This window comes from Phacochoerus africanus, chromosome 15 (genome assembly GCF_016906955.1).
Source record: "Phacochoerus africanus isolate WHEZ1 chromosome 15, ROS_Pafr_v1, whole genome shotgun sequence".
NCBI classification, from domain to species: Eukaryota; Metazoa; Chordata; class Mammalia; order Artiodactyla; family Suidae; genus Phacochoerus; species Phacochoerus africanus.
Window position 1 is genome coordinate 49,341,373 of NC_062558.1, and position 26,264 is coordinate 49,367,636.

Below are 26,264 nucleotides of genomic sequence, written 5' to 3' on the forward strand. Positions count from 1 at the left end.
TGGGGCTGGCAGGCGTGGAGGTGGGGGACACGGACAAGACTCAGGGTCTGTTGGCCTCAGGTCCTTCCTGCCCAGGGCCTGCTGTATGGGGAAGGGGGTATTAGAGGGGTGAACAATGGCCATGGCAGGTCAAGAGGGCTTCAGGGGGCAGCCCGGCAGGGACAGAGGCTTGTGCGGGCAGGGGCAGGTGCTGTCCTGGGGTCCTGGGGTCTCAGTTGGGGCAGAGCCAGAGCTTTGGGGCTGCCCCATGGGAAGGGCCCCTGTGGGCAGGGCCCCTGTAGCTGCTGCAGGTGGTCAGGGGCGAGTCGAGCCCTGGGAAGAGCATGCTGGGTCAACAGGCTGGGCGGGCAGAGCCGGGCTGAGACCGCATGCCAGGTATGAGCACAGCTGCTCCTTATTGACCAGCGGTGGGGGCGGGGATGTGAAAGGCTCCGTCTGGGACTGAGAGCCTCTGGCCTCACTGATTGCTGCTACCCTTGCACATGCTCTGGCCTAGCTGCTGCCTGGCCCAGTGGAGAGGGGAGTGCCTCCCTCCCAGGAGGCAGTAACAACTGGGAGCACCCTGACCTGGGGACAGCCCAGCAGCTGCAGGAATAGGCACAGAACCTCGTGTGGAGTCCCAAGCATCTCCAGACAAGGGACTGAGGCTCAGGGAGGGTGAGGGCGCCGCGTCCAGGGGGCAGGACAGAGGGGTGGCACCCCAGGCTCTCTCCCTCTGAAGACCCTCAGGCCTGGTCCTGTCACCATTCTGGGCACTCTTTCCTCAAGCACCAGCTCCAGGCCAGCTGGCCAGCAGGAGGGGTAAGGGTGGCAGCCAGGGGTGTTTTGCTGGGGTTTGAGCTCCATGGGGCTCTGACTTGTTCCCCAGGCCTCTTCCTGCCCTCCGTCCAGGGCTCCCTTGCCCACCCAGCCTCGGGTGGGAGAAGGCTCATGCTCTTTTCTTGTTGGCAGGTGAAGGGCGGATGCCCGAGGCAGGGGGGCCACAGAGAAAGCCTGAGACATCGTTACTGGTGGCCAGCCATCCAGGAGCACTTGGCAGCATCACCACAGCAACCGGCAACGAGCTGGCTTCCCACCATCAGAAGGACTGGGAATGACTGTGGTGCACTGGGACCCGTGGTGGCCCTGGGAGGTGGGGTGTTACTGAGGGAGGGCTCAGCTGCCTCCCGCAGTGAGAGCGCCATGCCAGCTGGAGAGGGGGCACTGGGGCAGGGGCTGCAGCAGGGCACAGCCTCATCCCCCTACCCGTGCTGAGTGCGCCAGGGCTCCTGTCCACCGGGCGCACCTGCCCCACGTTTCAGCGTCCCCGCTCAGCAGTGACCAGGAGAGGCGCCCTGTCCTGTGCTCTGCGTCTGGGCCTGCCGCTGTCGGACCATGGGATGTCGGCAAAGCTCAGAAGAGAAAGAGGCGGCGCGGCGGTCCCGGCGAATTGACCGCCACCTGCGCTCGGAGAGCCAGCGGCAGCGCCGTGAAATCAAGCTGCTCCTGCTGGGCACCAGCAACTCAGGCAAGAGCACCATCGTAAAGCAGATGAAGATCATCCACAGCGGTGGCTTCAACCTGGAGGCCTGCAAGGAGTACAAGCCGCTCATCATCTACAACGCCATCGACTCGCTGACTCGCATCATCCGCGCCCTGGCCGCGCTCAAGATCGACTTCCACAACCCTGATCGCGCCTATGACGCCGTGCAGCTGTTCGCGCTGACGGGCCCCGCCGAGAGCAAGGGTGAGATCACGCCTGAGCTGCTGGGTGTCATGCGGCGGCTGTGGGCTGACCCCGGGGCGCAGGCCTGCTTCGGCCGCTCCAGCGAGTACCACCTGGAGGACAATGCGGCCTATTACCTGAACGACCTAGAGCGCATCGCCGCGCCCGACTATGTGCCCACCGTGGAGGACATCCTGCGCTCCCGGGACATGACCACGGGCATCGTGGAGAACAAGTTCACCTTCAAGGAGCTCACCTTCAAGATGGTGGACGTGGGCGGGCAGAGGTCAGAGCGCAAAAAGTGGATCCACTGCTTTGAGGGCGTCACCGCCATCATCTTCTGCGTGGAGCTTAGCGGCTACGACCTGAAGCTCTATGAGGACAACCAGACGGTGAGTGGGCCGGGCATTTCTTCTTCTTGGTCCTGCGTGCGGGCTCCTGGGTGTGTCACAGGGCAGGTGGGAGCGGCTATCGTTCATCCAAAAGGGAGATGGCAGGTCCAGCAAGGACCTCAGGGTAGTGCCTGCTGTCAGGATGTCTGCCTGGAGGTCAGCTTTCAGTGGCCACCCCAGCCTGCGGTGCCCACTCTGGTTCCATGGAGCACAGATACCCTTGGCCACAGCTGTCCTCTCTGGCTGCAGATAGCACTGCCCTCCTGGTGCTTGAAGGCCCCAGTGCCCGGGCAACCAGCACCCCGGTGCCGTGAGCCAGCTGCACACCCCAGTGTGATGCTTTTGGACGCTGGAACTTGTTGGCCACCTCAGGGTGGGGAGGGCTGGCTGGGGAAGAGGGGAAGCTGGCACCACAAGGGACTTCGCTGCAGGTGAAGTCAGGTTCAGCCAGGTGCATGGGGAGTAACTCCTGAGGGAAGAAGGCGGTTGGTTGCTCTGCAGGACCATGGAGGATGCAGCCCAGACCAGGTGTCCAGTTGTTGGTCTGTGTAGCAGTTCAGGAAATGCAGTAGCTCCTACCAGTTGGGCACTGCCCTGTGTCCAGGGAACCTTGGCATCGGCCCCACAACCAGATCCAGGTCCTGAGAGTCTGTTGGCCACGGGGTTAAGAACCGGTTCTGAGGTTGAATCCCCAAAGGTGGGATGTGGGTAGGAGTTCTTTCAGGCCTTCTGCCCAGGCTGAGAACCACCTTGTGGGCTGGGCACTCAGAGTCACATGGCAGGGAGACCCCAGGGGTTGATGCGATGGAGGAGGTGCCGAGGGGCACCCTGAGCCCAGTACTGAGCCAGTGGGGGCTTGAAGAGAGCTGATGGGAGCCATGCCCCTGGCAAGGAGAGAGTGGGCACTGCACCACAGGCCAGCTGAGGCCCAGACACAAGGTGCTGCAGCTTCCCAGGGTGCCCAGGAGTGGTGGTCATGGTGAAGGCCACTGAACAGGGCAGGGATGTGCATGGCTGGAGCTGCCCCACAGCAGAGAGTCTATGCTAGACAGGATAACCAGGCAGAGACCAGGAATCAGCCCTTAAGAAGTCTTTGATCCTTGGGGTCTGGGGCATGGGAGCAAACAGGGCATCTGCAAGGAGCTGTAAGTCGTGTTGGGCTGGGTGCCAGGGCTTGAGAGGTGGTGAGCTGGCCAGAACCTAGGGGAGGGGTGATGATTCCCCTGAGGGGACCTTTCATGCTGGGAAATGGGGCACTAGCCTCTGGGGTCCAGAGGATGGGTCAATGACAAGGAAGGGGCTTGCTCCCTTGCCTGGTCTCTTTAGGCAGGTGGTGGCTTTATTCTTTGGGTGCAGCTGGGGGTCCTCATTGGGTATGCAGCCCCAGGAAGTCCCTAGGTGCATGAGTGGTTTTCTGGCTAGAGGAGGAGATCTGAAGCTCTCATCAGGTTTACACAGAGGCCTAGCCTGGTGGAGAGGAAGTAGCTGCAGGAGTCCGTGGAGAAAGGAAGCAGGTCTCTCTCCTCGCCACCCCTCCTTGTGTCTGGGGGTCTCCCCTGAGCTGTGCCGAGGTGGTGCCAGTGTCCCCAGGGTGGGGCCTTGCCAAAGACTCTGTGTCCCCAGGCAGGGAAGGTTTATGTCTCCCTGTGGGCCGCCTGCCTTGCTTTCAGCCCTGTGTCCCCTCAAGGCTTCACCCCTCATCCACCTGTCCTCACTGCAGTGGTTCTCGGTTACGGAGGAGTGAGCCAGGCTTCTTGATGAGGCATCGCCATGAGCAGAGGGCTTGGGGCTGACCGGTGAGGAATGAGGCAAAAGAGGGTGCCCAAGCTGGTCTGCGGCCACACAGGCAGCTCAGGCGGTTGGCTCTGTGGTCCTTGCAGTTCTGCTGTGTCCAGAGGCTGGCGATGGCCTGTGCTCTGAGGCTGTCCAGGGGTCCGGGTCTCCGGGTTGTCTGGTCTGTCATCCCCAGGACAGGTTTGATGGATTCCCTCGGCACCTGGCCGGCTCCCAAACTGTCTGTCGGCACGCCCTGCCTGCCAGGCCTGCACCACAGTGTGCCAGGAGGCAGGAGGACACCAGGGCCTGAGTGTGTCCTGTGTTCCATGGAGGGATTTGGCTACATCACTGCTCTGAACCTGTCAACCAAGTGGTGGCCCAAATGTCTTCAAAGATGGGCCCAAGGCCAGAACTTCTGCCTTAGGCCTCCCCAGCTCTGTCCGGCCTCCCCCTTCCCGCTGCCTCTCTCATCTCTGCTCTGGCCTTGCGGGCTCATCTCCCACGAGCCCCATGCTCTCCAGCCTTCAGCACGTAACCACCTGTCCCCTGCCCCTCATCCCTTGCCCACCTGCCACGTCCTCCAGCTCTCATCTCTGGTGTCAGCTCCTTGAGGCCACCCCTGGCCCCAGCCCAGGACCAACACCCCGCCATCACTGTTGTGCATTATAGGTGGGTCTCCGTTGTATTTGAGCAAGTGGCCACCCAGCTGAGCTAAGTGGCTGACTGGGTGGGGTGGACAGGTGGCCCCCACAGGGCCTTGTATCCCTGGCCTTCCCCCAGCTCTGGCCCTGTGTGTTTCTCTGTGAGGCCTGCATAAGCCTCCTAGAGGTGGCCAGGCTCTGAAGCCATCACCGAGTTTCCTAAAGGGAGAGGCCAGTAGCCAGGCCTGCACCTCCCCCCTCCGCCACCTGCCTACCGCCTGGTCCCTGCAGGCCTGGGAAGGTGGTTGTTCACTAGAAAGGAGATTCTTAAGGATAAACTCAAGTGAGACTGGAAATTGACTGGATTCCAAGTGGTTCTGACCTTTCATGCTCTACCAGTGGTATCTTGGGTGGAAAACAAAGTGTTCAGCAGAGACTGTGCTGCCGTGAGTTCTGCAGCCACGGCCATGGCGGGCCAGCCCCCCAAGGAGAGCCCGCCTTTCCATACCTGTGCCTCCTGCCTGGCCCGGGCGAGTTCCTCCAAGGGCCTGGGACAGGGCTGCCGCCCTGCCTTCTTTTGAAGGGCCCTGGCTGAGGCCAGGCCACCAAGAGAAACCAGAGCAGCCCAGGGCCTGATGCCAGGCTCCAGACATGGCTCCTTAGAGCTCCTCTCCCCACTGGGAGCCCAAAGGCTCGTCTTCCCTATGATGGAGGGCTGGCCAAGCCCCCGCCCCACTCCCACTCTCCCGCTGGCTCCTGCGTCAACACATTGCCAAGGGTGATATCAGGAAGGCTGGGCCTCTGAGCACAGAGGGTTGCAGTACATGCAGGGCAGCACCTGGGCGGGGGCAGATTCGGAGGGTCTGTGGACTGTGGCAGCAGGCAAACACCAGGAACCATCCCCAGTCCTGGCGATGATTCTGGGTCCTCGGCCTGCCTCCCTCACCCTGTGCAGTCCTGTATGTAGGTGCCAGGGGCTCTAAAGTTGGGTGGGCCTTGATCATCCCCACCTGGGCTGCCCCAGACAGCACAGGAGGCCAGAGCACAGCCCAGGCATGTATCACCTGATGGATCCTGTGTTTCAGCAGCTGTGCCTGGTGTCCCTGTCACAGGGGGGCAGACAGGTCACAGGCCGAGCCCACACAACTATGGGCCCTCCCCAAGTCACACCTGCTGCCGGGGGTGAAGCCAGGCCTCCCTGTCCCGCACTACCACCTTCTCCTGGTGATTGGCCTCTTCCAGGGGTAAAGAGACAGGGAGCTCAGCTGTGGCCCTTGTAGGCACAGATAGCTCTGCCAGGCCATACCCGAGGGCCCATATGGACTCCTCATTCAGCTGGACCTCCTTCTGTGCACCCTGCTGGGAATCTGCGCTGAGCCTTGGGCCTGTGGACCTGCTGACAGACCTGTGGCCTCTGCGTGGTGATGATGGGGAGGTCCTACAGAGGGGCAAGCAAACAAGGCTGGCTGTGAGGTTGACACCTCAGCATTCTCATGGCAACACCCACAGCAGCTCACTCACTGCTGTTTCCTGGTGGAGCAGTCAGCAGGCCTGCTGTGTGCCTGCTGTGTACCTGCTGTGGGCCTGTTATGTCCCTGCTATGTGCCTGCTATGTAGCTGCTGTATACCTGTTGTGCATCTGCTGTGTACCTGCCATATATCTGTTGTGTGCCTGCTGTGTACCTGCTGTGCGCCTGCTCTGGGTACAAGGCCAGACTGGGGCCAGATGCCAAGGTGAGCAAGTTTCTTGGGGCACAAGGAGCTGGGGGTGAAGTGCTCACGGAGCATGGCTGAGTATCATGACTAGAAACCCTCATGCTGCTTGGGGCTCATGCTCTTCCTTCAGGACCTGGCAGGCGGAGCTCCCAGGGATGTGCCCCCTCTGCTTGCTTGCAGGGCTCACTGTGCAAGGCCTGCCGTTCCCACTGCTTATCCAACAGCAGCTGGTCGGCTAAGTGGACTGTGTCAAGGAGGGTCTCTCAGGGGCAGGTGGGACACGAGGATATGCCCTTTGGGAGTCAGTTTCTGGCCAGCGGCCCTCCTGGTCCTGGGGAGCCCCTCCCCACCTCCAGAGGGCTACGGGGCCTGGCACACAGTAGCATTCAGCAGATACAGCAAACTGGGTGGGAAGTGGACAGGGTTGGAAAGAGCCGGCGTTTGGGGCCTTGGCTTCTGGGTGTGCAGCTGCAGGGACACTCAGCCCTTCCTGGGGAGCCCCAGCAGGTTCCTAACAGGAATATGCAGCGTACCCTGAGGAGCGGGCTGCTCCAGGCTGTCCTACAAGTAGTGTGTACCCACCTCCCTGCCACTGTGCTTTGTTACTCAGCCTAAAAGGGAGCATGTTTCGGTGCTTTAAGAATGGCATTGTGTCATAGAATGGTGCTGCTTGGGACGGCAACAAGACAGGTCGTCACCTGCTGGTGACAAAGCAGGTGGCATTTGTTCAAAAGACACAGTTACAAGTGAGAGACTCCACATGTGGATGATAACCCAGCTTAGATTAGGAAGGGACCTGACATACCCTTTCATGTCCTTAAGCCACTTTTGCACGTGAGGAAACAGGCCCAGAGGTCACCCGCCATGTTATCCCGGGGCTGGGAGCTAGGATGGGGGCAGTGAGCTGGGCTCGGGAGACTTGAGTAGCCATCATCGGCACTGCCCCCACCACACTGGAGCACAAGGAGCCCAAGCAGAACACGTCCCCGCTCTGCCTCCTGCTCCTGACCTGGTCGAGGACATAGTTCCAGGAACCGTGCCATGGGGACTTGAGACGGAGCCAGAGGCATGTCGTTGACCTGCTTGTAGGCCACCAGCCTCCCGCAACCAGGTGCTGGTCTCCCTGAGCCACTCCCTTCTGGTCTTGTGATGTGCCAGGGCCACATACAGTGTGACCTCTGCAAACCTGGGATTCCAGAGGCCTCCTGCACCAGAGCCAGAAGGCTGGTCCTGGCTGGCAGAGGAGCCTGGGTTCCCTGAGGTTGGGCACCCAGAGGGCCAGGCTCCTGCTGGGCCATGGTGGCACATCCCACACCAGGTATAGCAGGCACAGGGCTCAGCTGGCCACATGCTCTCCAGCTGGCGTCTCCCTGGAAGCTTGGCCCGGCGTGTTATCTCTATGGCCTATTACCCCTCCCAGGCTTTAGAGACGTGTGGCCAGCTGTGAGGTGGCCCAGCTTCTGCCAGCCCTTGTGAAGCCCTTCCATGAAGGCTTCCTGGGTTCTTGCACCATCAAGATCCCCCTCAGTTGCCTCCCCTTGTCTCAGCCCTAAGGGGACTAAGGCTGTCTGGTCCTCACCTCAGTGGGCCCTGGGGGAAGAGAGAGCGTGGAGGAGGAGGGAGAGTGGGGCTATGTGCAGCCCTTGGTTGGCACACACCACCTGACATTTCAGCTCCTCGGGCTGCTCCCTCCCTCCCCCATTCCCAGGGAAGCCACAGCTCAAGGCCACTCTCAGTGGCAGCCTCCTCCGTTCTCTCTCTCTGGCATCCACGCTGCCAAGGGCTCCTGCTTCATGTCTCCCCTTCATGCTCAGCTCATGCCCCGAGTAGAACTCCACCAGACAGGACAGGCCCTGGTCAGGCCCCCCTTACTGCTCAGTGTGGCCTCCCTGCAACCACACTCCACACTTTGGGATACTAATAGGGCCTTTTCTTCCCCTGGCTCCTCATCCTTGGGGCCTTGCACCTCCAGGGTGGCTGCCTCCTGCTGTGTTACTAAGAGCCACTCCCCACCCCCAAGGTGCAGCCTGGCTGTCCCACACACAGACCTTGCCTTGACAGAGGCTGCCTGGGTGTCCATGTGCTCCCCAGACCTCTGAGACTGGGGCAGGGCCTCCCTTATAAGCAGGTTGGGATCAGCCTCTTGTTCATGGTGAACAAGCCCTGGGGGAGGGATAAGGCCAGTGCTGCCAAACTGAGCTGGCAGGGCTGGGCCCACACCTGCAGAGCAGGAGACCAGGCTTAGTGGTGGCAAAGCCTCCCATGTTGCACGCCATCCCCTGGAGGGCCGCAGCTGTTAGTACCAGCTCACAAGAGCCAATTTTTCAGCTTTTAGGAAGTTTGAGTTGTTTGACATCATGTTGGTAGCTTAAAATCAGCCAGGTAAAAGCAATTACACCACAGAAAGCGGCCAACATGCGCTCAGCCCCATTCCAGCCGGATGTGAAATGTTCACCTGCCTCCTATGCCAGTGACCCCCAAACCCCTGCTGGAAGGGCCTGCCCATCAAGCTCACTCAGCATGAATTACCACATTCACCAGCTACAACCCTTTTAAGACCTGGACAGCATTTGCTTTCCAGCCTTTTCTGTGACTCCTCAGGGCGTCTGCTCTGGCCCTGGAACCCTGTTCACATTTGTCCCGTTTGAGAATGGTAATTTGCCAGATTGGCTCCATGCTCTGCCCAGGCAGATTTATGAAGACTCCTCTGTGCAGAGAAGCAACCTGGGAGCTGGGTGGCTCTGCCTTCTCTCTGTCAGCCCATTAAAGACCAACATAAGAATCTGCTCCAGCCAGGCCTTCCTTGTCCCCCACCTAAGGATCAGCCCTGGCGACCATGCCTTTCCTCCCCTGAGGTCACATGGAGGCCTTGTCCAGCAGCCCCTTGAGGCCCAGAGTGGCTCCCCCAAGGCCCCCATTTATTGGCCCCTTGAGCAGAGCTGTCTGCTTTTAGAAAACCAGGAGACCTCTGCCCTGAGACCACCTTGCAAGGGAGAGGAGCAAACATCAGGAGCAGGGCCTGGAGGACTAGGGTGAAGGTGGGTTGGTAATCCAGCCTGGGCCACAGGGGCCATGGGAGTCCATGGAGAACAGGGCCACCTGGTGAGGTCCCCAGTGCCAAATCCAGTCACCAGCATGGTCAGGGGTGGATGGTGCTGCTGGGGCTCACGAGGCCTCTGCACCCCACGCATCTGTGCAGGCCCCTCTGCCACGTTATCTGCTCTCCTCACTGCCCCTCCAGTGGCAGAGGGACATTTGCATTCCGCACTTCCCAGGGGCTTCAGCGCAGAGGAGGCTCCCAGCCTCCATCCCACCCAGCACCCAGGCCAGTGGGGTAATTAATTTCCTGAGCGCATTAGCCCTGTTCCTTAGGCACACATCAGAACTGCTGTGGGTTTTAAGATGCAGATTATTATTGTTTCAAGGGATTTCTATAATCTGAGAACTGAAAAACAACTTTTCTGCTGATGTAGAACAGACTTTAGGGAAGAGGCTGAGAGCACTGGGGGCTGGGCTGACTTTGGGACCCTTGGTGGCCAGCATAGGCATGGGGTGAGGTGACTCCCCCACCCCCCACCCCTCCACCCCTCCACCCCTCCACCCCTCCACCCCCAGGGAGTCCAGGACTGGCCCTGAACAACACCGAGAAAGGCTGCTGTGCTGTCGGGTCTCAGGGGGTAGGAGGAGGCCCCACTGGCTCTGACAGTCTGGAGTTTGGTAGCTCTGAATACAGTCAGCTGGGGCGAGGGAACCTGGTCCCCTGAGGGTGGTGCCCAGGCTGGAGCAGGAGGTGCCCTGTCCCCTGCATGTGCCCCCTGCCCCTGCCCCAACTCATGTCCTCAGATCCAGAGAGCAAGCTCAGGCTGGCCTGCAAGCCTGACTGTCTTCCTCACCCCCTGCTTGGCGTCTCCTCGGCTCACATACTTTCTCTAATTTCATGAATAAACCACAGTAACCCAGAAGCCCTGGGCGTCGCGTCCCGAGGTTTCTGCTGAGGCAGCCTCTGGCCACACCCCTATGCACCTCTTCTGGACTTCAGTGACCCTGGGAAGGCCAACAGCATCCTGACTGAGGAGGCACCCAGCCTCAAGGCCGTGTGGCCCAGCCCCACAGTCCCCAGAAGCCACAGTCTCTGGGCCCGTGTCTCAGGCTCCAGGAAACCAGTCTGCAGCCAGTTACCAGCTGCTGGGGAAAGAGAACTGTCTGGAATAGCCAACTAGGGCAACCTGTGGTTCTTGGGCTGCTTCCTACCTGGGCCCTTGGTTCACCACCTGCCGGCTACCAGGCCCATCCCCTCTGGCTCCTCTTTTCAAACCCATCCGCCCAAGGACAGGACCTGGGGAATGAAAGGGAGCATCACCTGGCCACATGTGGCTGCCAGCCCTGTGTGGCTCAGCTGGATGAGTGGATCCAGTCTAGGCTTCCTTGTCTGTAAAGCAGGACGACAGACCCGCGGCTCAAGGACAGGACATGGTTCTGGTGACATTTGCCATTACCTGTACCTGCGCTTGGCACTTGCAGGGTCTGGACTCTGATGGAGGAGGACACCTGGTACCCTGCCTGGTCCGGGTGGCTGGGAAGGCTGTGGGAACCCCACAGGCTTGCAGAGAACACAGTGCCCTCCTGCCGTTTTGTTCTCCTCTCAGGAGAGACAGCCACAGACACCCCCTGGACCAACAAGTGGGCTGAGCCTGCACGAAGCCCCAAGGCCGAGGCTAGCCCACCGTGGCAAGATAGAGCCATGCATGGCTGAGCTGAGCCTGGTTCCCCGGGGTTCTGTCGGTGCCATCCTGCCCACCCCGGTCCTGCTTAGGCCTCCAAGAGCCAGGCTGTAAGTGCCTCTGAGGGTGTGGCGGCACCAAGGCCAGAGACCACACTGAATTGGGATGGGGAGGTGCTGGGCAGACCTGCCACCATGCCTTCCTCTGATGTCCAGACCTAGCACACTGGCCTTTTGTGACTCACCTGACCAAGGGACCTTGCACTGGGGTCTCAGAGCAAAGATGCTGTGGTACCACTGGGCCTGGCTTAGTACCTGTGCCTCCTGGGGCATCCCAGCAACACCGCCTCCCCGCCCACAGTGGTACAGGGTCCAGCACAGGGTCTGGTAAGGGTGGGAGGTCTCTTCTGGGCAGCAAGGAGGCCAGGGGGACTGGAGACCTGTCACCAAGAGGTATGGAGGACATGGATGGAACAATGTGTGACTCCAGCCTGGCTTCTGGTACTAACTTTGTCCCTGCTCCTGCCCAGTGTTCTGTCCCGTGGCACAGCTACTGCGACCCCATGGCTCAGCGTGGGGTTCTGCCACACTGCCAGTCTGGAGGATGGGCTGGCACAGTCCTGGGGGGTGGTGTGGGTGGTCACAGCTGGGGGGGTGAGGTTTTGGGGACCCACCCAGGAGGCAGTGACACCTGAGCTGAACATCGTGTCTCCCTCATCAAGATGAGGGCTTGGGAACCAGAATCAGGGTCCTGCCCGGCTTCCTTCCCTCCCTGCCTCACCTGAAAGGGGGCTGAGGGGCCTGGACACTGCTGGCCAGAGTGAGCGCCACAAGAACGCTGTCAGCCACTAAGCACTAACAGGGTGGGAGGTATGTCAATCACAGTGACAGCATCCCCAGGCCAGGTAAAGTACCAGCTCCCACTGCAGGGACAGACCTGTGCAGTGACAGACCAGGAGCAGCACTCCCGGGCTCAAGGCCCTGCGGTGGTCCCCGGGTCCTGTGGAATTCCTTAAACCATGTTAATCAGTTTCTCAACAGAACTGAGACCCTGGAAGAAGGCCCTGGCCCAGCCCCAGCCCCTCCTGAAGAAGAAGCCAGGGTTAGGGAAGTAATGAGTCAAATACTTCCTAAGGATGAAATGCCCCCACACCAGCTTCTCATGTCCCTGCAGAAGCCAGCCACCGGCTGCCCATGGCTCTCCAGCCTTTGCACCAGAATCACCACCTTGCTGAACAGTGTCAGGCAAGGGCATTAGGGCTCAAGGGGTCCTCCATCTGGTCCCAGAAGGGGCTGTTTGCACTGCCATTGCCTCCCACAGTGGCCATGATGCTCTGCAAGCTGGGCCAGGCAGCTTCCAGTCTGCATGCACCTGCATCCTGCTGTTTGCTAATTTCCTGTCAGTGACTGACAGTGGGGGTGGGGGGGATCCAGTGACTTGGATCAAGGGGGCAAGATTTAACACAAAAACAAATAAGAAGCAGTTCTCCTTTCAGTGCAGTAGAAAAGGACTGGGGTTTTGAGAGAAGTGTTCTCCCTGCAGGGCAGATGGGGGGTGGAGGGGGCCGGGTGAGAGCAGGCAGAACCCAGACCCAGAGCCTGGACCTTATCCTAGGCCACCACCCTCCCTCTCTGCCTGGGCATGAGATGGGGACTAGGGAGCAGATGCAGGAGCTGTGTCTCCCTAGGAATCCAGGAGTCACCTGCTGAAGTTAAGAGGTGCCCACTGCTCCCCAGGCATTTGCCTGGGGCTCTGGCAGATACTTGTGGGATTGGGAATGATCCTTTCTGACTCTTAAGTTCCTGTCGGTCGTTGATACTGAGGTTTAGTGGGAGCAGAGAGCAAAAGAGTGATACGTGTGTTTGGGGGAAGGGGGGCCAGCTACACTGACTCCTGGGGGACAGCCCAGTCACGTGGGCAAATCTCCCACCCAGAACCTGAGAGTTCTGGGTGCATGGCTGCCTCCACCTCATGCTGGGGTCCTGGGGTGAGGCACTGACCTGCCTGTGTGGCCCCAGGGTCATTATATGGCCACTTGGTCCCTTGCCCAGCTCCCGAAGAATCAGGGCACCCAGAAGGCCAGTGTGAACTCAGGGTGGCTGTGTGTTGTTGTCGTCCACAGGGTCAGTTAAAGGGAGATGGGACCCAGGCCACGGTCGCTTCTCTCCAGGGGCCAGCGTCCAGGTGGAAGGGCAGGGCAGAGGCAGGAGGCTGGGCCCCACCAGCCACAGCCGGACCCTCTGCCACCTGGACCCTCGGCCCCTGGGAGGAGCCTGGTTGTCCCCTGCCAGGGGCCTGGGGCTGCTGGGAGGCTGCCACACTTACTGCCACTCTGGGTCCCCCAGCTTCCTCTGAGCTGTACTCCTGGGGAAACCAGGAACCAGCACAAGCCTCCTGGGGAGGGTGGGCATGAATGAGGCGGAAGCATCAAGCCAGGTGGCTTTAGGCTGAATCACATGAGCTTCCACTGTTTCTGGCAGCTTCAGGATAGGTTTCAGGCCATTATGGGCTGAGTGAAGCAGACTGTTATCTTGTTTAAACAGCCCTTGATGTTTGAAGTGGCAGGCCTGGCCAGTACTGTTACTATGAGCATCACAATTGTCACCGGATAGGGGGGCAGGGGACAGTCTTGACGTCTGGACCCGTGAGAACACAGCCCCACCCCAGAGGAGCCCCATCTGTCACGGGCCCAAGGCCTGCAGGGCTGGGCACACTGAGATGGGCAGCCCTTATCCACCTGCAGCGAGCAGCACCCTCCACCTAGAGAGGAAGTGATGAGGGAGGGCAGAGGCTGCAGCCCTTGGCCGAACCCCCTCCCCATCCTGGGGGCAAGCTGCAGGCCCGTGAACACCTGGTACTATGAGGGTGCGAGGTGTGCTGCCTGCGTTGCTAATCTCTCTGTGCTGCTCCATAATCTCCACTCAGGCCATGGGACTGCTGTCTGCAGGTGGCACAGAGGCTGGGTTGGGGGGCAGGAGCCTAGGTGCCAGTGGAAACACACAGTGGACTGGGGTCCTGGGGACAGTGCTCCAACCCCAGGTTTGAAGTAGGCAAATAAACCCCGAGGCTTCATGCACCAATAGGATCAGGGTTGATCCTGATCATTTAAAGCCAGAAAAGCACCTGCTTATAAATCCTCTTTTCCTTGTTTTGCCACATTGTTCTGCTGAACAACAGAGATGAGGTTAGAAGGGCTGGGCTACACTGGGCTGCAAGGCAGGAGGCCCAGCCCACTGTGCTGAGAGCCATGTGTCAGGGTCCGGCTGGGGCCTTCTGCACCGGCCAGGTCAGACTTCCAGTGAGTCAGCCCAGGGCAGGTGCACCCCGTGTCCTCAACACAGCCCCCACATACGGCTGCTTCACCCTCGCATCCACCTACAGCCCTCGCATTTGGCCCTGCCTGCCGTGACGCGGAGACCAGCAGGCCACCTGCCCCACTGGGCACTATGTTATGACTGGTGGTGAGAACAGGGCCATGGTGCCCAGAGCCGCAGCATGTTACCAGGGGTTGCTGTGGTGACTGGGGTACTTCAGGGAGGCTCGGCGACCACCTCAGGAGCCATTCCCTCTCCCGGAAGCAGGAGAAGGACAACCCTGCGAAGGCCCTGGGCAGGGATGAGTCAGGGCCAGGCAGAAGGTGCAGGGCCACCCAGTGAGACAGGAGCTGCTGGAGGGCCATGTGCAGGGCAGTCATGGAGCAGAAGCAGGGGCCTCCATGTGTGTCTGGAGGTGCATCAACAGGGCGGATACCGTGGCCCATTGTGTGTCCCCTGCATGTCACGCCTAGCCCCTAGCCTCTGTGGGGCGTTGTGCCCAGGCCCACAGTGCTGCCCCTTCTGGGAGAAGGAACCAGACTGCACCCTCTCTCCATGCCACCTTCCCTCTGTGGGCTGGTATGCTACTGGGTCACTGGCGTAGGTTCGTCCCACCCCAGGGATAAAGTTCTCTTCTGCCAGGACTGCCCCTTTCTCCTCCCTGCGTATCTGAGAGTGGCTGTGTGGAGTCCAGGGAAAGTGCTGGGAGGGGCAGGGGGCCAGGCTTGGATCTCAGATGCCAGTACTCAGTGGTGGGGACACAGGGCTTCCAGCCTCCTGTTCCTGTCTGTCGACCACGTCTCTATTGTGACTCACTTTATGACAGCCCAGAATAACTGCCTCTCCTGGCGGCAGGATCTGAAACTCCTGGGTGAGGTAAAGTCCAAGGCCAGCTGAGGCAACCATGTGGGCCTGGCGGTGGAGCAGACAGGGCCTGGGGTGGAGCTGCCTCAGGGCCCCTTCTAGGGCTATTTCTGCCCCTTTTGACATGTCGCACTTACATCACCCAGGGGGCCCTAAAGCTGAAGTGAGCCAGGGAGGAAGGCAGTCATGTGGGAGACAGGTGGGGCTGGGCTGGGTATGCATCTGACCAAGGGTCAAAGTGGGAGTTCAGGGCTGGTGCTGGGAGGGCTGGGGACATGAGGGGCTGGAAGCAGGAGGGGTGCCAAGGAGCCCTGAGGCTGGGCCTGGTGGAGGGGAAGTGGTAGGAGGGGTGTGGAGTGTGAGCCACTGTCCCTGTATAGCAAGGCTGGTCATCCCATGGCTCACACAGGAACAGGGCAGTGCAGCTCTGTGGGCTCCAGGGCACAAGCTCGGGGAGCGGATGCACTGACCCTGGGCAGCACACTGCCGGTTCCCCCGGGGTCGTTGTTGGCTGTGGCACACACCCCGCACCCCAAACCACTGTGTGGTCCCATTAGCCTCATTGATACAGTTCTCCAGTCCAGTACAGCCAGCACTTAGGTCTGAAGAAGTGGAGGGCACTAACCAGTTGGTCTGGAAGTGACTGGGTCATCCAGTTCTGTCCCCAAGTGCCTCCCCATGTTCTGATGCCAGGAGTGGGATGGGGATAGCGAGCACCGAGGGGCTCTGGCAGTCGGAAGCTCCTGGGGCAGAGGCCGGCCCTCACAGCCACTCCTCTGAGATGGGCAGAGAGCTGGACATCTGGGCATCATGGAAGCATCCATACCAAGGAAGAGCAAGTCCCAAAGCCCTCTGTGGAGGGCTGCCTAGCCCAGCTCAAGGATGAAGCGTCTCCTACCATCCGTGTTGCTATGTGAGGCTGAGGGTGGAGGCTTCCTCCCAGTTGCCATGGAAACAGCATGCTGAGCGTCTGAGTACTAACCTAAGCTCAGTGGAGGGAGGGGAGCGGCTGCCCTGGGTGGTAGCTGCTGTCACACTCTTGGTGTTGGGAACTGCCCAAGGGGCTGCATGCTTCTGAGCCCGGCAAGCAGAGGGCAACTCTGAGGCCTTCTGGCCCGCACATCCCCAGACCACGACCACATCTGTCTCTTGTATGTACGACGCTGTAACGACTCCATCCAGGCCTGGGTGAGCTGAGCACACAGGCCCTGCCCACCTGCAAACACTCCCAACAAGGGACCCAGTATCGGGGGGTAAGGGTGGAGAAACACAGATTTTGGTGACAGCAGGGAGCTGGGGCTGCCTGGGGAGGACTGAGCACCCCATCCCCATCCCTGCGGGTGTGAGCAGAGGTCTGAGTCATCTGCACCAGCTCAGCACTGGGCCTCTGCCAGGAAGGCAGAGCCTTACTGCCTGGCTGCCTGCTGTTTGTCTGCCCATCTCTGTCTCCTACTGTTGCCTCCATACGCGGGGCATCAGGAGCTTCTTGAGGACCCACAAGTGTACCATGGCCTCCCCGCTCAGGCCCAAGAGAGAGACTGCCCTGCGGCACAGCCAGCCGGCCACTGATCAGGGGCTATGGCCGCAAGTCTCCAGGCCTGGCCAGGCCAGGAGGCCAGCATGAGACAATCCAGCAGCAGAGTGAGACCCAAGGAGGTCTCAGGTGCTGGGAGCCAAACCCAGTTGCTGCCGCAATGTCTGTGTTGGGTGTGGTGGAGCCCGGAGATGGGAGGGGGCTGTTGAGAGAGGCTTCTCAGAGGAAGTGAAGGGCCAACAACCAGGAAGGCCCACATTGGACAGTTCTGAGCCACAGTTCCCCACTGCGGCAGTAACGCCTTTGGAAGGAAAGCTCAGCATCCTCACATTGACTGGACAGCATCTTTGTGACAGCAGCATATAAGGCTCTGCTGGCCTCAGCATCCTCCAACCCCCAGACTCCACACTGTCCCCTGCTCTCAACAACACCTGCCCTCCTCACTGCCTCCCTAGGTCCGCCCCCACCCTGCCCCCCGGCGAATCCTCCCTTCCAACCTCCCCTGCGGGCAGCCTCCAACCCAGTCTGCAGCTCTGGCTCTGCTTCTTGCCACCTCCTCCCTCTTCCCAGGGAGCCCTCCTGCCCACACCCCTCTGCCTGAGGGCAGACACAGACCAGGGCCTTTTACCTCTGAGCCCCGCCCCAACCCAGGACAAGCTGGAACCCAAAAGGGAAGTGAGCTCCAGAAGGACGAGGACCCCCGTGGATGGGCGGGGAGCATAGGACTTCAAGCCACCTGGAAGCCAGCACGTTGGGCCTTGCCCAGGAGCCTCCCCACAGAGCCTGGGGCCAGAGGCCCCCCAAGTACAGCCCTCGCCTGCTTTCTGCAGCCACTCCCAGAGCCCCCCAAATACCCCCAGTCCTCACTAGACTTATATGCAGCTTTGCATGAAGGAAAAGGCATACACCCCGCCTTCACTCCGAAGACTGGTCCCCATGTCTTTGGAGACAAAGAATAAGCTGTTTCCCTGAGTGACTAGGGCCAGCCTTGGAATGGTCTTATTCTGGAGGCACAAGCCTGTCTTCACACCTTTCCACCTCTGCAGGTGCATCTGATGCAGGTCCCCCCCCCCTCCCCACTGAAGAAGTTTGGGTATGTCAGCCCAGACTTCTCATGGCAGGGAGGTCTTGGGGGCCCCTCCCACCCCCCTGGCCAGGAGCACAGGACTCCAGGCAGTGGAGGGGGGAGGGTGGGCAGTGCCACACTGAGGATGGACCCCAAACTGCCCCTGGGATATGCCACTCACTGAATCAGCAGCACCCCTGTGCCGTGCAAGCTGCACCACTCCAGAGGGGCCGAAGGCTTGGCTGTGAAGGTGCCAGTTTGATGTCCAACCCCAACTGGACCCTCCCCCTCAGCCCATCCAGCCGGGGTGCTACCAGGCAGCTTTGCTGCCCAGTCCTGCCCTCTGTGCCCTCAGAGCCTGGCACTGTTGCCCGGGCCAGGCCTGGTGGCTGGGCTGCGGGATGGGCAGCCCTGGGGCTGGCACCATCGTGGAGAATGGAGGGCATTCATGCCCATAGCCCAACCCCCTAGCTCTGCTTCCAGCATGAAGAGCTGAATTCACAGTTCCCAAGAACAAACACTCCAGGCTCTACAACAGGCAGACCTGGGTTTCCCAGACTGAAACAGAACTGAGAACTCAGCTTAAAGATGAGGAAACTGAGTCCCAGTCCCCACCCTCCCTCCCCCATTCCACCCTCAAGTAGCCAACTGATGCCAAGTCCTTAACCTCACTGCATCCTCTCTGCCCACTGGCCTGCCTCTTTTGGCTCCAGGCCTCTGGCCTCCCCCCACTCCAGGAAGCCTCCCCTTTTACCTCCAAGGGACAACGTGATGGCTGCTGTGGTCACTGGTACCCAGTATAGGGGCTCAGACATCACCTGCACTTTATGAGGACTCAGGCTGGAGACTCTGGGGACCCCTGGGTGGGCCAACTGGCCTTACCCTGTGCTATGCCCACAGCGAGCCCTGCGTGGGGCTCTCTGGAGTGAGGCCTGGTGGGGAAAGTGGTCAGGGAGACAGGGCATTCCCTGCCATATACTGCACCGTGCTGTTACCACCTCTTCTGGTGTATCCACAAGAGACACGGGTGCACTGAAAAGTGTCCTGGGAGGTCTGTCTAGGAGAGCTGTAATGGAAACCAAGGCAACTGGAGGGGCTCTCGGAATGGGAGGAGGTGCTGGGGTCCCCACAAGCAGGTGGGTGCATCCTGCATGATGACAGCAAGGCACGAGGTTGGCAAGGGCCTGTATCCAGCCAGGTGCACCTGGACAGATGCTGCAGTGTACTTGTGGCTCCACCCACCCTGCAGCCAGGGGCCCTGGACTCATGAAAAATCAGCCTCATGCGTTTTTTCCAGTAAAAGCCACACCCCTTGTAAGGCTGGTATTGGGGCCAAGGCACCAAGAAACAAGCATCTTGCCCAGAGTAGCACGGGTGGGGTGAGGTCCCCAGTCGTTCAGGGCTGGCAGGCTCCCCCTCAAGGATAGATTTTGTCCACAGAGCTCAGCCAAGAGATGTGGGAAGGAAGAGAGGGTGCATGTCTCCCTCCCACCTGGGCTTGGTCCCCAGGGAGTCTGCTCACCAGGACCTGTGACCTAACAACACCTGTGGGAGAGGATGGGAAGGAAGCTGCCCTCTGGGCACCTGGCACCTGGGGCTCTGAGGCCTGAGCTCCATTTCCCATCCATCAGCCCCATGCGGTGGCTAGGGCTTGTCAAACTGCAAACATGCCACACAGGAGGCCATCACCAAGGAGGAGGGAAGGCTGGAGGCTGAGATGGGCCTCAGGCAGCTGGCAGCCTAGGGGGCGGTACCCAGCTCCCTTACCCTGATCCCCTGCCACCCCCTCCCCAGAAACCACAGAATTCACTGAGAGGGACCCCCTCCCTCAGGCCTGTGTGCTCTTGAGCCACCGGGGGACAGAGACACTGGGAGGGGTCGGGCAGGCAGTGTTTGGATGACCCCCTCTGCCTGTTAGAAGGCCCTGCTCCTTGTCTGTAAAGGGCAGGGCTGAACTTGGGTGTCCACGGTCGGGTCCAACTCTGGAAACCAGCCATTCCCTCCCCCACCCCCCAGATGGCACACAAGGAAACCAAAGACAGCCCTCCTGCCCTGTGAGATCAGGGAATTGGATGCTCGCCTGGCACTTATGGCCATCCTGTGCCCCTGCAGCGGTAAGCGGGAGGGGCCAAGCATTAAGTCTGCAGGCTGAGCAGTTACGGAGACCCCAGAGGAAAGGAAGTAGGCCGAGCTGGCAGCCAGCAGGGAGGTGCTGCTGGCTGGGAGCCTGGGATGCGGCTGAGCTGGGTCCCCAGGGTCCAGCCCCCCACCTCTGTGTTGCACCCCACAAAGGTCCTTCACGGGGCGGGGGGGGTGGGTGGAGGAAGGCAGGTCTTGGACAAGAGGTCCAAGGCATGGGCAGTGAGCAGAGCGCAGGGTCTCACTGGGGTATCAGTTGCAGGACAAGGCCCTGAAGACCTGGTTCCTCTCGCCCCAGTACCTGCGCTGCTCCCACAGCTGTCCTGGTGCCAAGGACCATGACTGCCTGTTTTAGAGACCAGGACTCCGGGGCTGAGAGAGACGTGACTGTCCGAGGCATGGTGAGGCCAGCTGGTGAGAGTGAACCCTAGGCCCCAAGGCCGTGCCCTTAACAGGGGCTCCAGGAGAGCCTCCATGGAGGATCAGGACTGAGGGGCCAAGGCTCCCCTTCCTGCCCCTGTTCCCCAAGTCCCCCGCCTCCTCGGGATGTTCCAAGAGCTAGTCTGGTCCAGGCCACCACGGGTGCTGTGGTGAGGCAGTTGCACACAGTGTGGAGGCCTCTGTCTCTGGCCTGCAAGTTAGAAGCCCTGAGGGATAGGTCACCAGCTCCAGCGCCCCCAGGAGAAAGTCCACCCATTTGGTGGTGTTGAAAGTATTTGGACCTGTCCAAGCAGGAGCTTTCTCTTTGCAAGTGGCTGAGAAATGACTTTTATACCACCCTGGGGACCACACCCATCCAGCTGCCTCCCAGGGTCTGACGTGCGCTATTACAAGTCACTGGTCCCTGCCTCCTCCCCACCACTGCACCACTGGCGGGAGTCCACGTACAAGAGTGTGTCGCTGTGAGCAGCCCTGAGGGAGAGATCTGTTGCGGGGGGTTGGGGCGTCGGGACAGGGCTCTGGGTTGGCATCACAGTGGGCACAGGTGAGGCGTTTCCTCCCGGGAGAAGTGCTCCTGAGCTGGGGGTAGGAGGACATCCTGCCAGAAAAGCACTGCAGTTGGTGTAGACGTGGGCCCTCCCCCAGGCCCCGTGTGAGGTGGGCAGCCTCCCCCTTGCAGGGAGAGGATGTTTGTGTGGGCTGATGGAAGTTGTGGCAGGACAAGATGTGCTGGCCACAAGCAGAGTCCGATGGCTGCAATACTGCCCCAGCTTCATTCACCCCAGGGCCCACAAGGGTGGTGTCTGACTCTGTGTGCCAGGTGGGCAGAGGCAGGAGAACTAGATGCCAGGGAGGGGTCAGGGAGAATGCGGTCACAGTTGGCCCCCAGGCCATATACCCGCCTCATCCTGGCACCAGGGTGCACCAGATGGCTGAGGCCAGGAAGGAGCAGAACAGGGAGAGGGGCTGCCCAGCATCTTCCCCCTATCCCCATACTCACACTCGTGTATGTTGCACAAGGTTTGCAGTTATAGCCCAGAATAGCACACTCCTCTCAGTGATTTGTGACTTGGGTGTCAGGATGCTACTTGGCCCACCTGGCAGTGCTAGCCTGCAAGAGCACACACAGCAGTGGTGGCACGGGCTCCCCCCACCCACCTAGTGCCTCCTAGGCTGGCTCCTCTCCTCTCCAGTGGGTCCCCAGGGTGCAGCACCCCCTGTGCCCACACACCAGTGGGTATTGAGAGAGAGCTCTCAAGGTCCTGTGTTTGTCAGTGCCTCCCATGGGCTCCCTGAACCCTGCCTGCCTAAGTGATGGCCCATGTAGTTCCCTAGGGTTTGTCCTAAGGAACAGGGAGGGGGGTCAGGAAACCTGAGCCCTGACTGCCTGCAAAGGAAGAGGAGCCACGGGCAAGGAACAGACACAAGGGACACCTGTCTGTCCTGACCAGGCCACACAGCACTGCCTGTCCTGCTGGCCTCATCTGCCCTCCACTGCCTGGTGAAGGGAGGGGTGCCCGTAGTGCAGAGGAGCCGGCCCCTGGTGTCTGAAATCAGCCTGGGGTACGATGGGCCATGAGGCCTTCTCCAAGCAGGTCAGGGCAGCTGAGCTTTTCCATACACACACACACCCTGGGGGACCAACCAGCAGAGCCCTGTGTGCACCATTATAGCAGAAGCCACCCAGCTCTCACCCCCAGTGACCCAGCAGGGCTCTGATAGCCAGGCCCAGTGCCTGCCCAGATGCCCACCCCAGGACCCTTTGCTTAGCCCCACTCCATGTTTGTCTACCCACCCTTGCTCCCCTCTCCACAACCAGGGCCCAGCCCAGCCACTGGCCTCTGTTCCCACAGCCCCAGACCTCCCGTCTCTGGGGCTCCATCACCTGCCCGAGAGCTAGGCCCTGCCGGTGGCCTGAGAGCCTGCCCAGCAAGTGCCCAGTGGATTAATGAATATGTGCTAATGGCCACATATTTATCAGATGTGAAATTTGGGGCCAGAAGCACACCCTTCGATTATGACACCATTCCCGTGAGATGTGACAGCTGCTAGCCCTTATCAGGTGGCTTCCAGGAATCCCCGGAGCTAATTACTCCCCAGTAGAGGGCAGCATTCCTGGGCCACCACTGATGGCATTTGGAACAGGCTCCTCCCCGCATTCTGTTTCTCTCAGCAGAAAGCCCCCTGCCCCAGACCTGTGATCTGAGACTACCCACTGTTCAGAGCTTGTGTTATTCTGGAGCTCATTCCAAAGAAGGCACGAGACAGGTTTGGGAAACGTGACCTCCCAGGTGGAACGCAGGACCCCAGGGCAGTTTCTCTGCTGGTGGGGTGGGGATGGGATTCAACAGGTGCCTCTGGACATTTGTTCCCTTCTCAGCACTGACGCTGTCAGATGTGAACCTCAGAAAAGGCAGGGGCTCTGGGGAGAGCAGGGCTTCAGCTCTCCCCACACTGGGGCCAGCAGCACTGCCTGTCTACCTGGAGTTCCAGGCCATGGGACCTGGAGTATATTTCTTGTCCCTCCAAGCCTTGGTTTATTCACCTGCACAATGAGGGCAGGAGGGTGTGAGGATCGAGCAGGCCACTATCCCATGTCTACCCCATCAGCCCCAGCCAGTGTCCCTGCTGTTACCATCCCCAGCGATCCAGTCAGGAAAGCCCCCAGTCCAATCCCTTAGATCTAACTGGTCCCACACTTGGGATGCTCAGCTTGTTCACTTTTTCTTAAAACATGGGACAGCTTTCACCAGAAGCAGGAGTCCCTTTAGAAATAGGATGGTCAGATGTGTGTGGGGGTCAGACGCAGGCCCCAGTTTCCTTAAAATTAAACCCCCAGGCTCCACAGCACATTTAGGATGCTCAAAGGGAAGTGGAGGGGGCAGGGGGCTCAGGGGGGAGGGTGCTCTCGGGCCTCCCCCGCCCCGCAGGGCCTGACCCGCCTTGCTCACCCCCCACCCCACCCCTGCAGAGCCGGATGGCTGAGAGCCTGCGCCTCTTTGACTCCATCTGCAACAACAACTGGTTTGTCAGCACCTCACTCATCCTCTTCCTCAACAAGAAGGACCTGCTGGCGCAGAAGATCCGGCGCATCCCGCTCACCGTGTGCTTCCCTGAGTACGGCGGCCAGAACACCTATGAGGAGGCTGCCGTCTACATCCAGCGGCAGTTCGAGGACCTGAACCGAAACAAGGAGACCAAGGAGATTTACTCCCACTTCACCTGCGCCACCGACACCAGTAACATCCAGTTCGTGTTCGACGCCGTGACCGACGTCATCATCCAGAACAACCTCAAGTACATCGGCCTCTGCTGAGGAGCCGGCCCTCAGCTGTGGCGAAACCGGGGTGTCACACCCCCACCCGCACTCGGGAGACCAGCCCAGCCCAGGGGCAGAAAAAGGGGCCTGGAGAGGGTCCCCCCCGCCCCGCCTCCTCGGCCCCCACGTTTCCGCAAACATGAGTATACATGGGTAGATTGTAGGTAGGTAGACACATGCACACACACAAACACACACTCTGAGGCCCCCTGAAGACTTGAGGAGCCGTCACCAAGTCCACTCCAAGCCCTCCTGCCCTGTCCCCTTGCCTTCCTGAGGTGGCCCTGCTCTGCATGGGGGTTCACGAGGGACCATGGGGAGGGGCAGCCGGCTCCCCGGGTGGAGAACCAGAGCAGGGGCCGCTCAGCCCCCGTGCACGCTGGGATGGGGAGGCCAGCCGGCCACGGCATTGACCAGCCCTGCAGCCACTCACAGCTCTTTTTAAACCGCTTCGGAATATGCAGCCAAACCCCACACGGTGACACGAGTGGCACGACTTGTCTCAGACCAGGCCAGCTGGGTGCCAGCTTTTCTTCTATGAGTCGGACGTTTTATAAACCGAAATCTGGTTTTTCTCTTCTCACGTCCTTTTTTTTGGCCAAATCTCGTGGTGTTTCGCAGAAATACAGAAAATTTCAAATGCAGTTGAGTATTCTTTTTTAAAGGCAGATTTTCAAAACATTTTTTTTTTTTCAGGTGGTCCTTTTTGTGTCTGGCTTGCTGAGTGTAAAAGTTGTTAACCTGGACGCGTCTGTCCCCCTGCGCCCGGTGGCAGCCTTGGGGGCAGTGTTGTATATAAGCTCGTGCAGCGTCCTCTTGTTACTGGTGAGGTTTCCGCTTCGTTTTTATTTTGGAAAACAAACGTGACGTATTTAAAGAAGGCCCTTCACCCAGGAGCGGATGGACAGTAGCTCAACGTCTTGGTATTTAAAGAGTGAATTATCGGGGGCTTTTCTGCAAGTGGAGGAAAGGGAGGTGAGAGACGGCCTGCCGGCCTGCCCGCCAAGAGCAGCTGAGACTCCTGTGAAGGCTCGGCTGCCTCGTAGCCTGAGGGAGGCCCTTCCTGCCCAGGACCTTGGCCGAACCATATGTAAATACAAAGGCACCACCAGAGCCCTGGCCAGATCTCCTTTCTGCCTGCGTTTGGTACGGTGAGCCTGAGGTCAGTGCGGAGTCACAGCCAAGGACTTTAAAAAGATGTTGAGAGGGACAGAGGATCTGGCGATTGTCCGAAAGTCTGAGATTGTCTACTTTAAGAAAATAAAATACCCTGAATGAGCCAAGCCTGGTTGAGTGCTCTGTGCCATCTGATGGGGCGGTGGGGACAGTGGGGGCACCTTCCACACTCAGGTTCCTTTCTGTCTCCCACCTCCACACATTTAGGAAAAACCATTTGGAAGTGAACGTCAAGAATAAAACAACCCCAAGAGAGAAAAGAAGCTGCAAAAGAGGCGAGATCTGCAAGGCCCGTGCGCCCGAGGGGCTCAGGTGTGTGGGGGTAGGTGGCACTGACCCAGGCTGCACCATCACCTGAACTCCTCACACCCTACAGATGCCTCCGCCAGGGTCAGAGTCATCCCCACAGAGCTGAGGGGGTGCCAGGAGAGCCCAGAGGTGCCGACTCCCCCTACCAGTAAGTCACCACTGGCTGACTTGCTTGTGTGGTTAGAGGCATCTCCAAGAGAGCGGGGGTAGGGGACACCAAGTAGCAGTCAGGGAAGTTTGTTCATACTGCATGAGGCTCCTTACCAATTATCTTATTTCACCCTCACCGCTGCAGCAGGGTGTCAGTGGTGACCCATTTTAAAGATGAGAAAAGGATTTCCCGTCGTGGCGCAGTGGTTAACGAATCCGACTAGGAACCATGAGGTTGTGGGTTCGGTCCCTGGCCTTGCTCAGTGGGTTAACGAACCAGCGTTGCCGTGAGCTGTGGCGTAGGTTGCAGACGCAGCTCGGATCCCGCGTTGCTGTGGCTCTGGCATAGGCCGGAGGCTACAGCTCCAATTGGACCCCTAGCCTGGGAACCTCCATATGCCGCGGGAGCGGCCCTAGAAATGGCAAAAAGACAAAAATAAATAAATAAATTAATTAAAATAAATTTAAAAAAAAAAAAGATGAGAAAAGATGCCCAAGGTCAGGGAACAGTGGCACCATCCTCCCCAGGAGTAACACAGGGGACCAGTGCCTCCTGGGACCTGGGTCCTCACCCAGCTCTGCACCCGGATGGCCAGGAAGGAGACCACGGGGGTGGGGGCACAGAGCCACTCCCACATCACCTACTCAAACCCAGGACCAGACACAGAGCTCTGAGGGAGGAATGCAGACAGGCACACCTGTGCAGGTAGGAAGCACTCAGACACACAGGCTTGGCTCTCGCTCCCCCAGCCCTTGAGGCCATCCCCTTCAGGCCTTTCCAAATAACAAAAACCCAAAGGGGCTTTTGATAAGAAGAAAGAGCCTGTGACTTAAAACCCCAAGACTTATTTTGCACTTAAATGCCAACTGAAAAGAGCAGTAACCTCTCCCTGAGCATCTGGAACTTCAGAATATACATGAGAGGGAAATAGAAGGACCCTGTCCTTGCCCTGATGTGTTCAAGGAGGAGAGGGGGCCTCCCGGGATGCCCCTCCACCCTG

General features: G+C 59.7%; 2 protein-coding genes across 4 annotated transcripts in view; one reads left to right on the forward strand and one right to left on the reverse strand.

Moving 5' to 3' along the window:
• GNAZ (G protein subunit alpha z) overlaps positions 1–24,906 on the forward strand; it is a 41,796-nt gene extending 16,890 nt beyond the window's left edge. Inside the window, exons 2-3 of one of the 2 annotated variants that reach the window (XM_047760865.1) lie at positions 952–2,097; positions 23,281–24,906. In XM_047760865.1, coding sequence (XP_047616821.1) covers positions 1,375–2,097; positions 23,281–23,625 — 1,068 coding nt within the window. In that variant the 5' untranslated portion in view covers positions 952–1,374 and the 3' untranslated portion in view covers positions 23,626–24,906. The remainder of the gene's footprint in view (positions 1–951; positions 2,098–23,280) is intronic. The other variant, XM_047760866.1, reaches the window with a different exon arrangement.
• Positions 1–26,264, reverse strand: part of RSPH14 (radial spoke head 14 homolog) — a 60,935-nt gene that overhangs the window by 25,039 nt on the left and 9,632 nt on the right. The window lies entirely within an intron of this gene.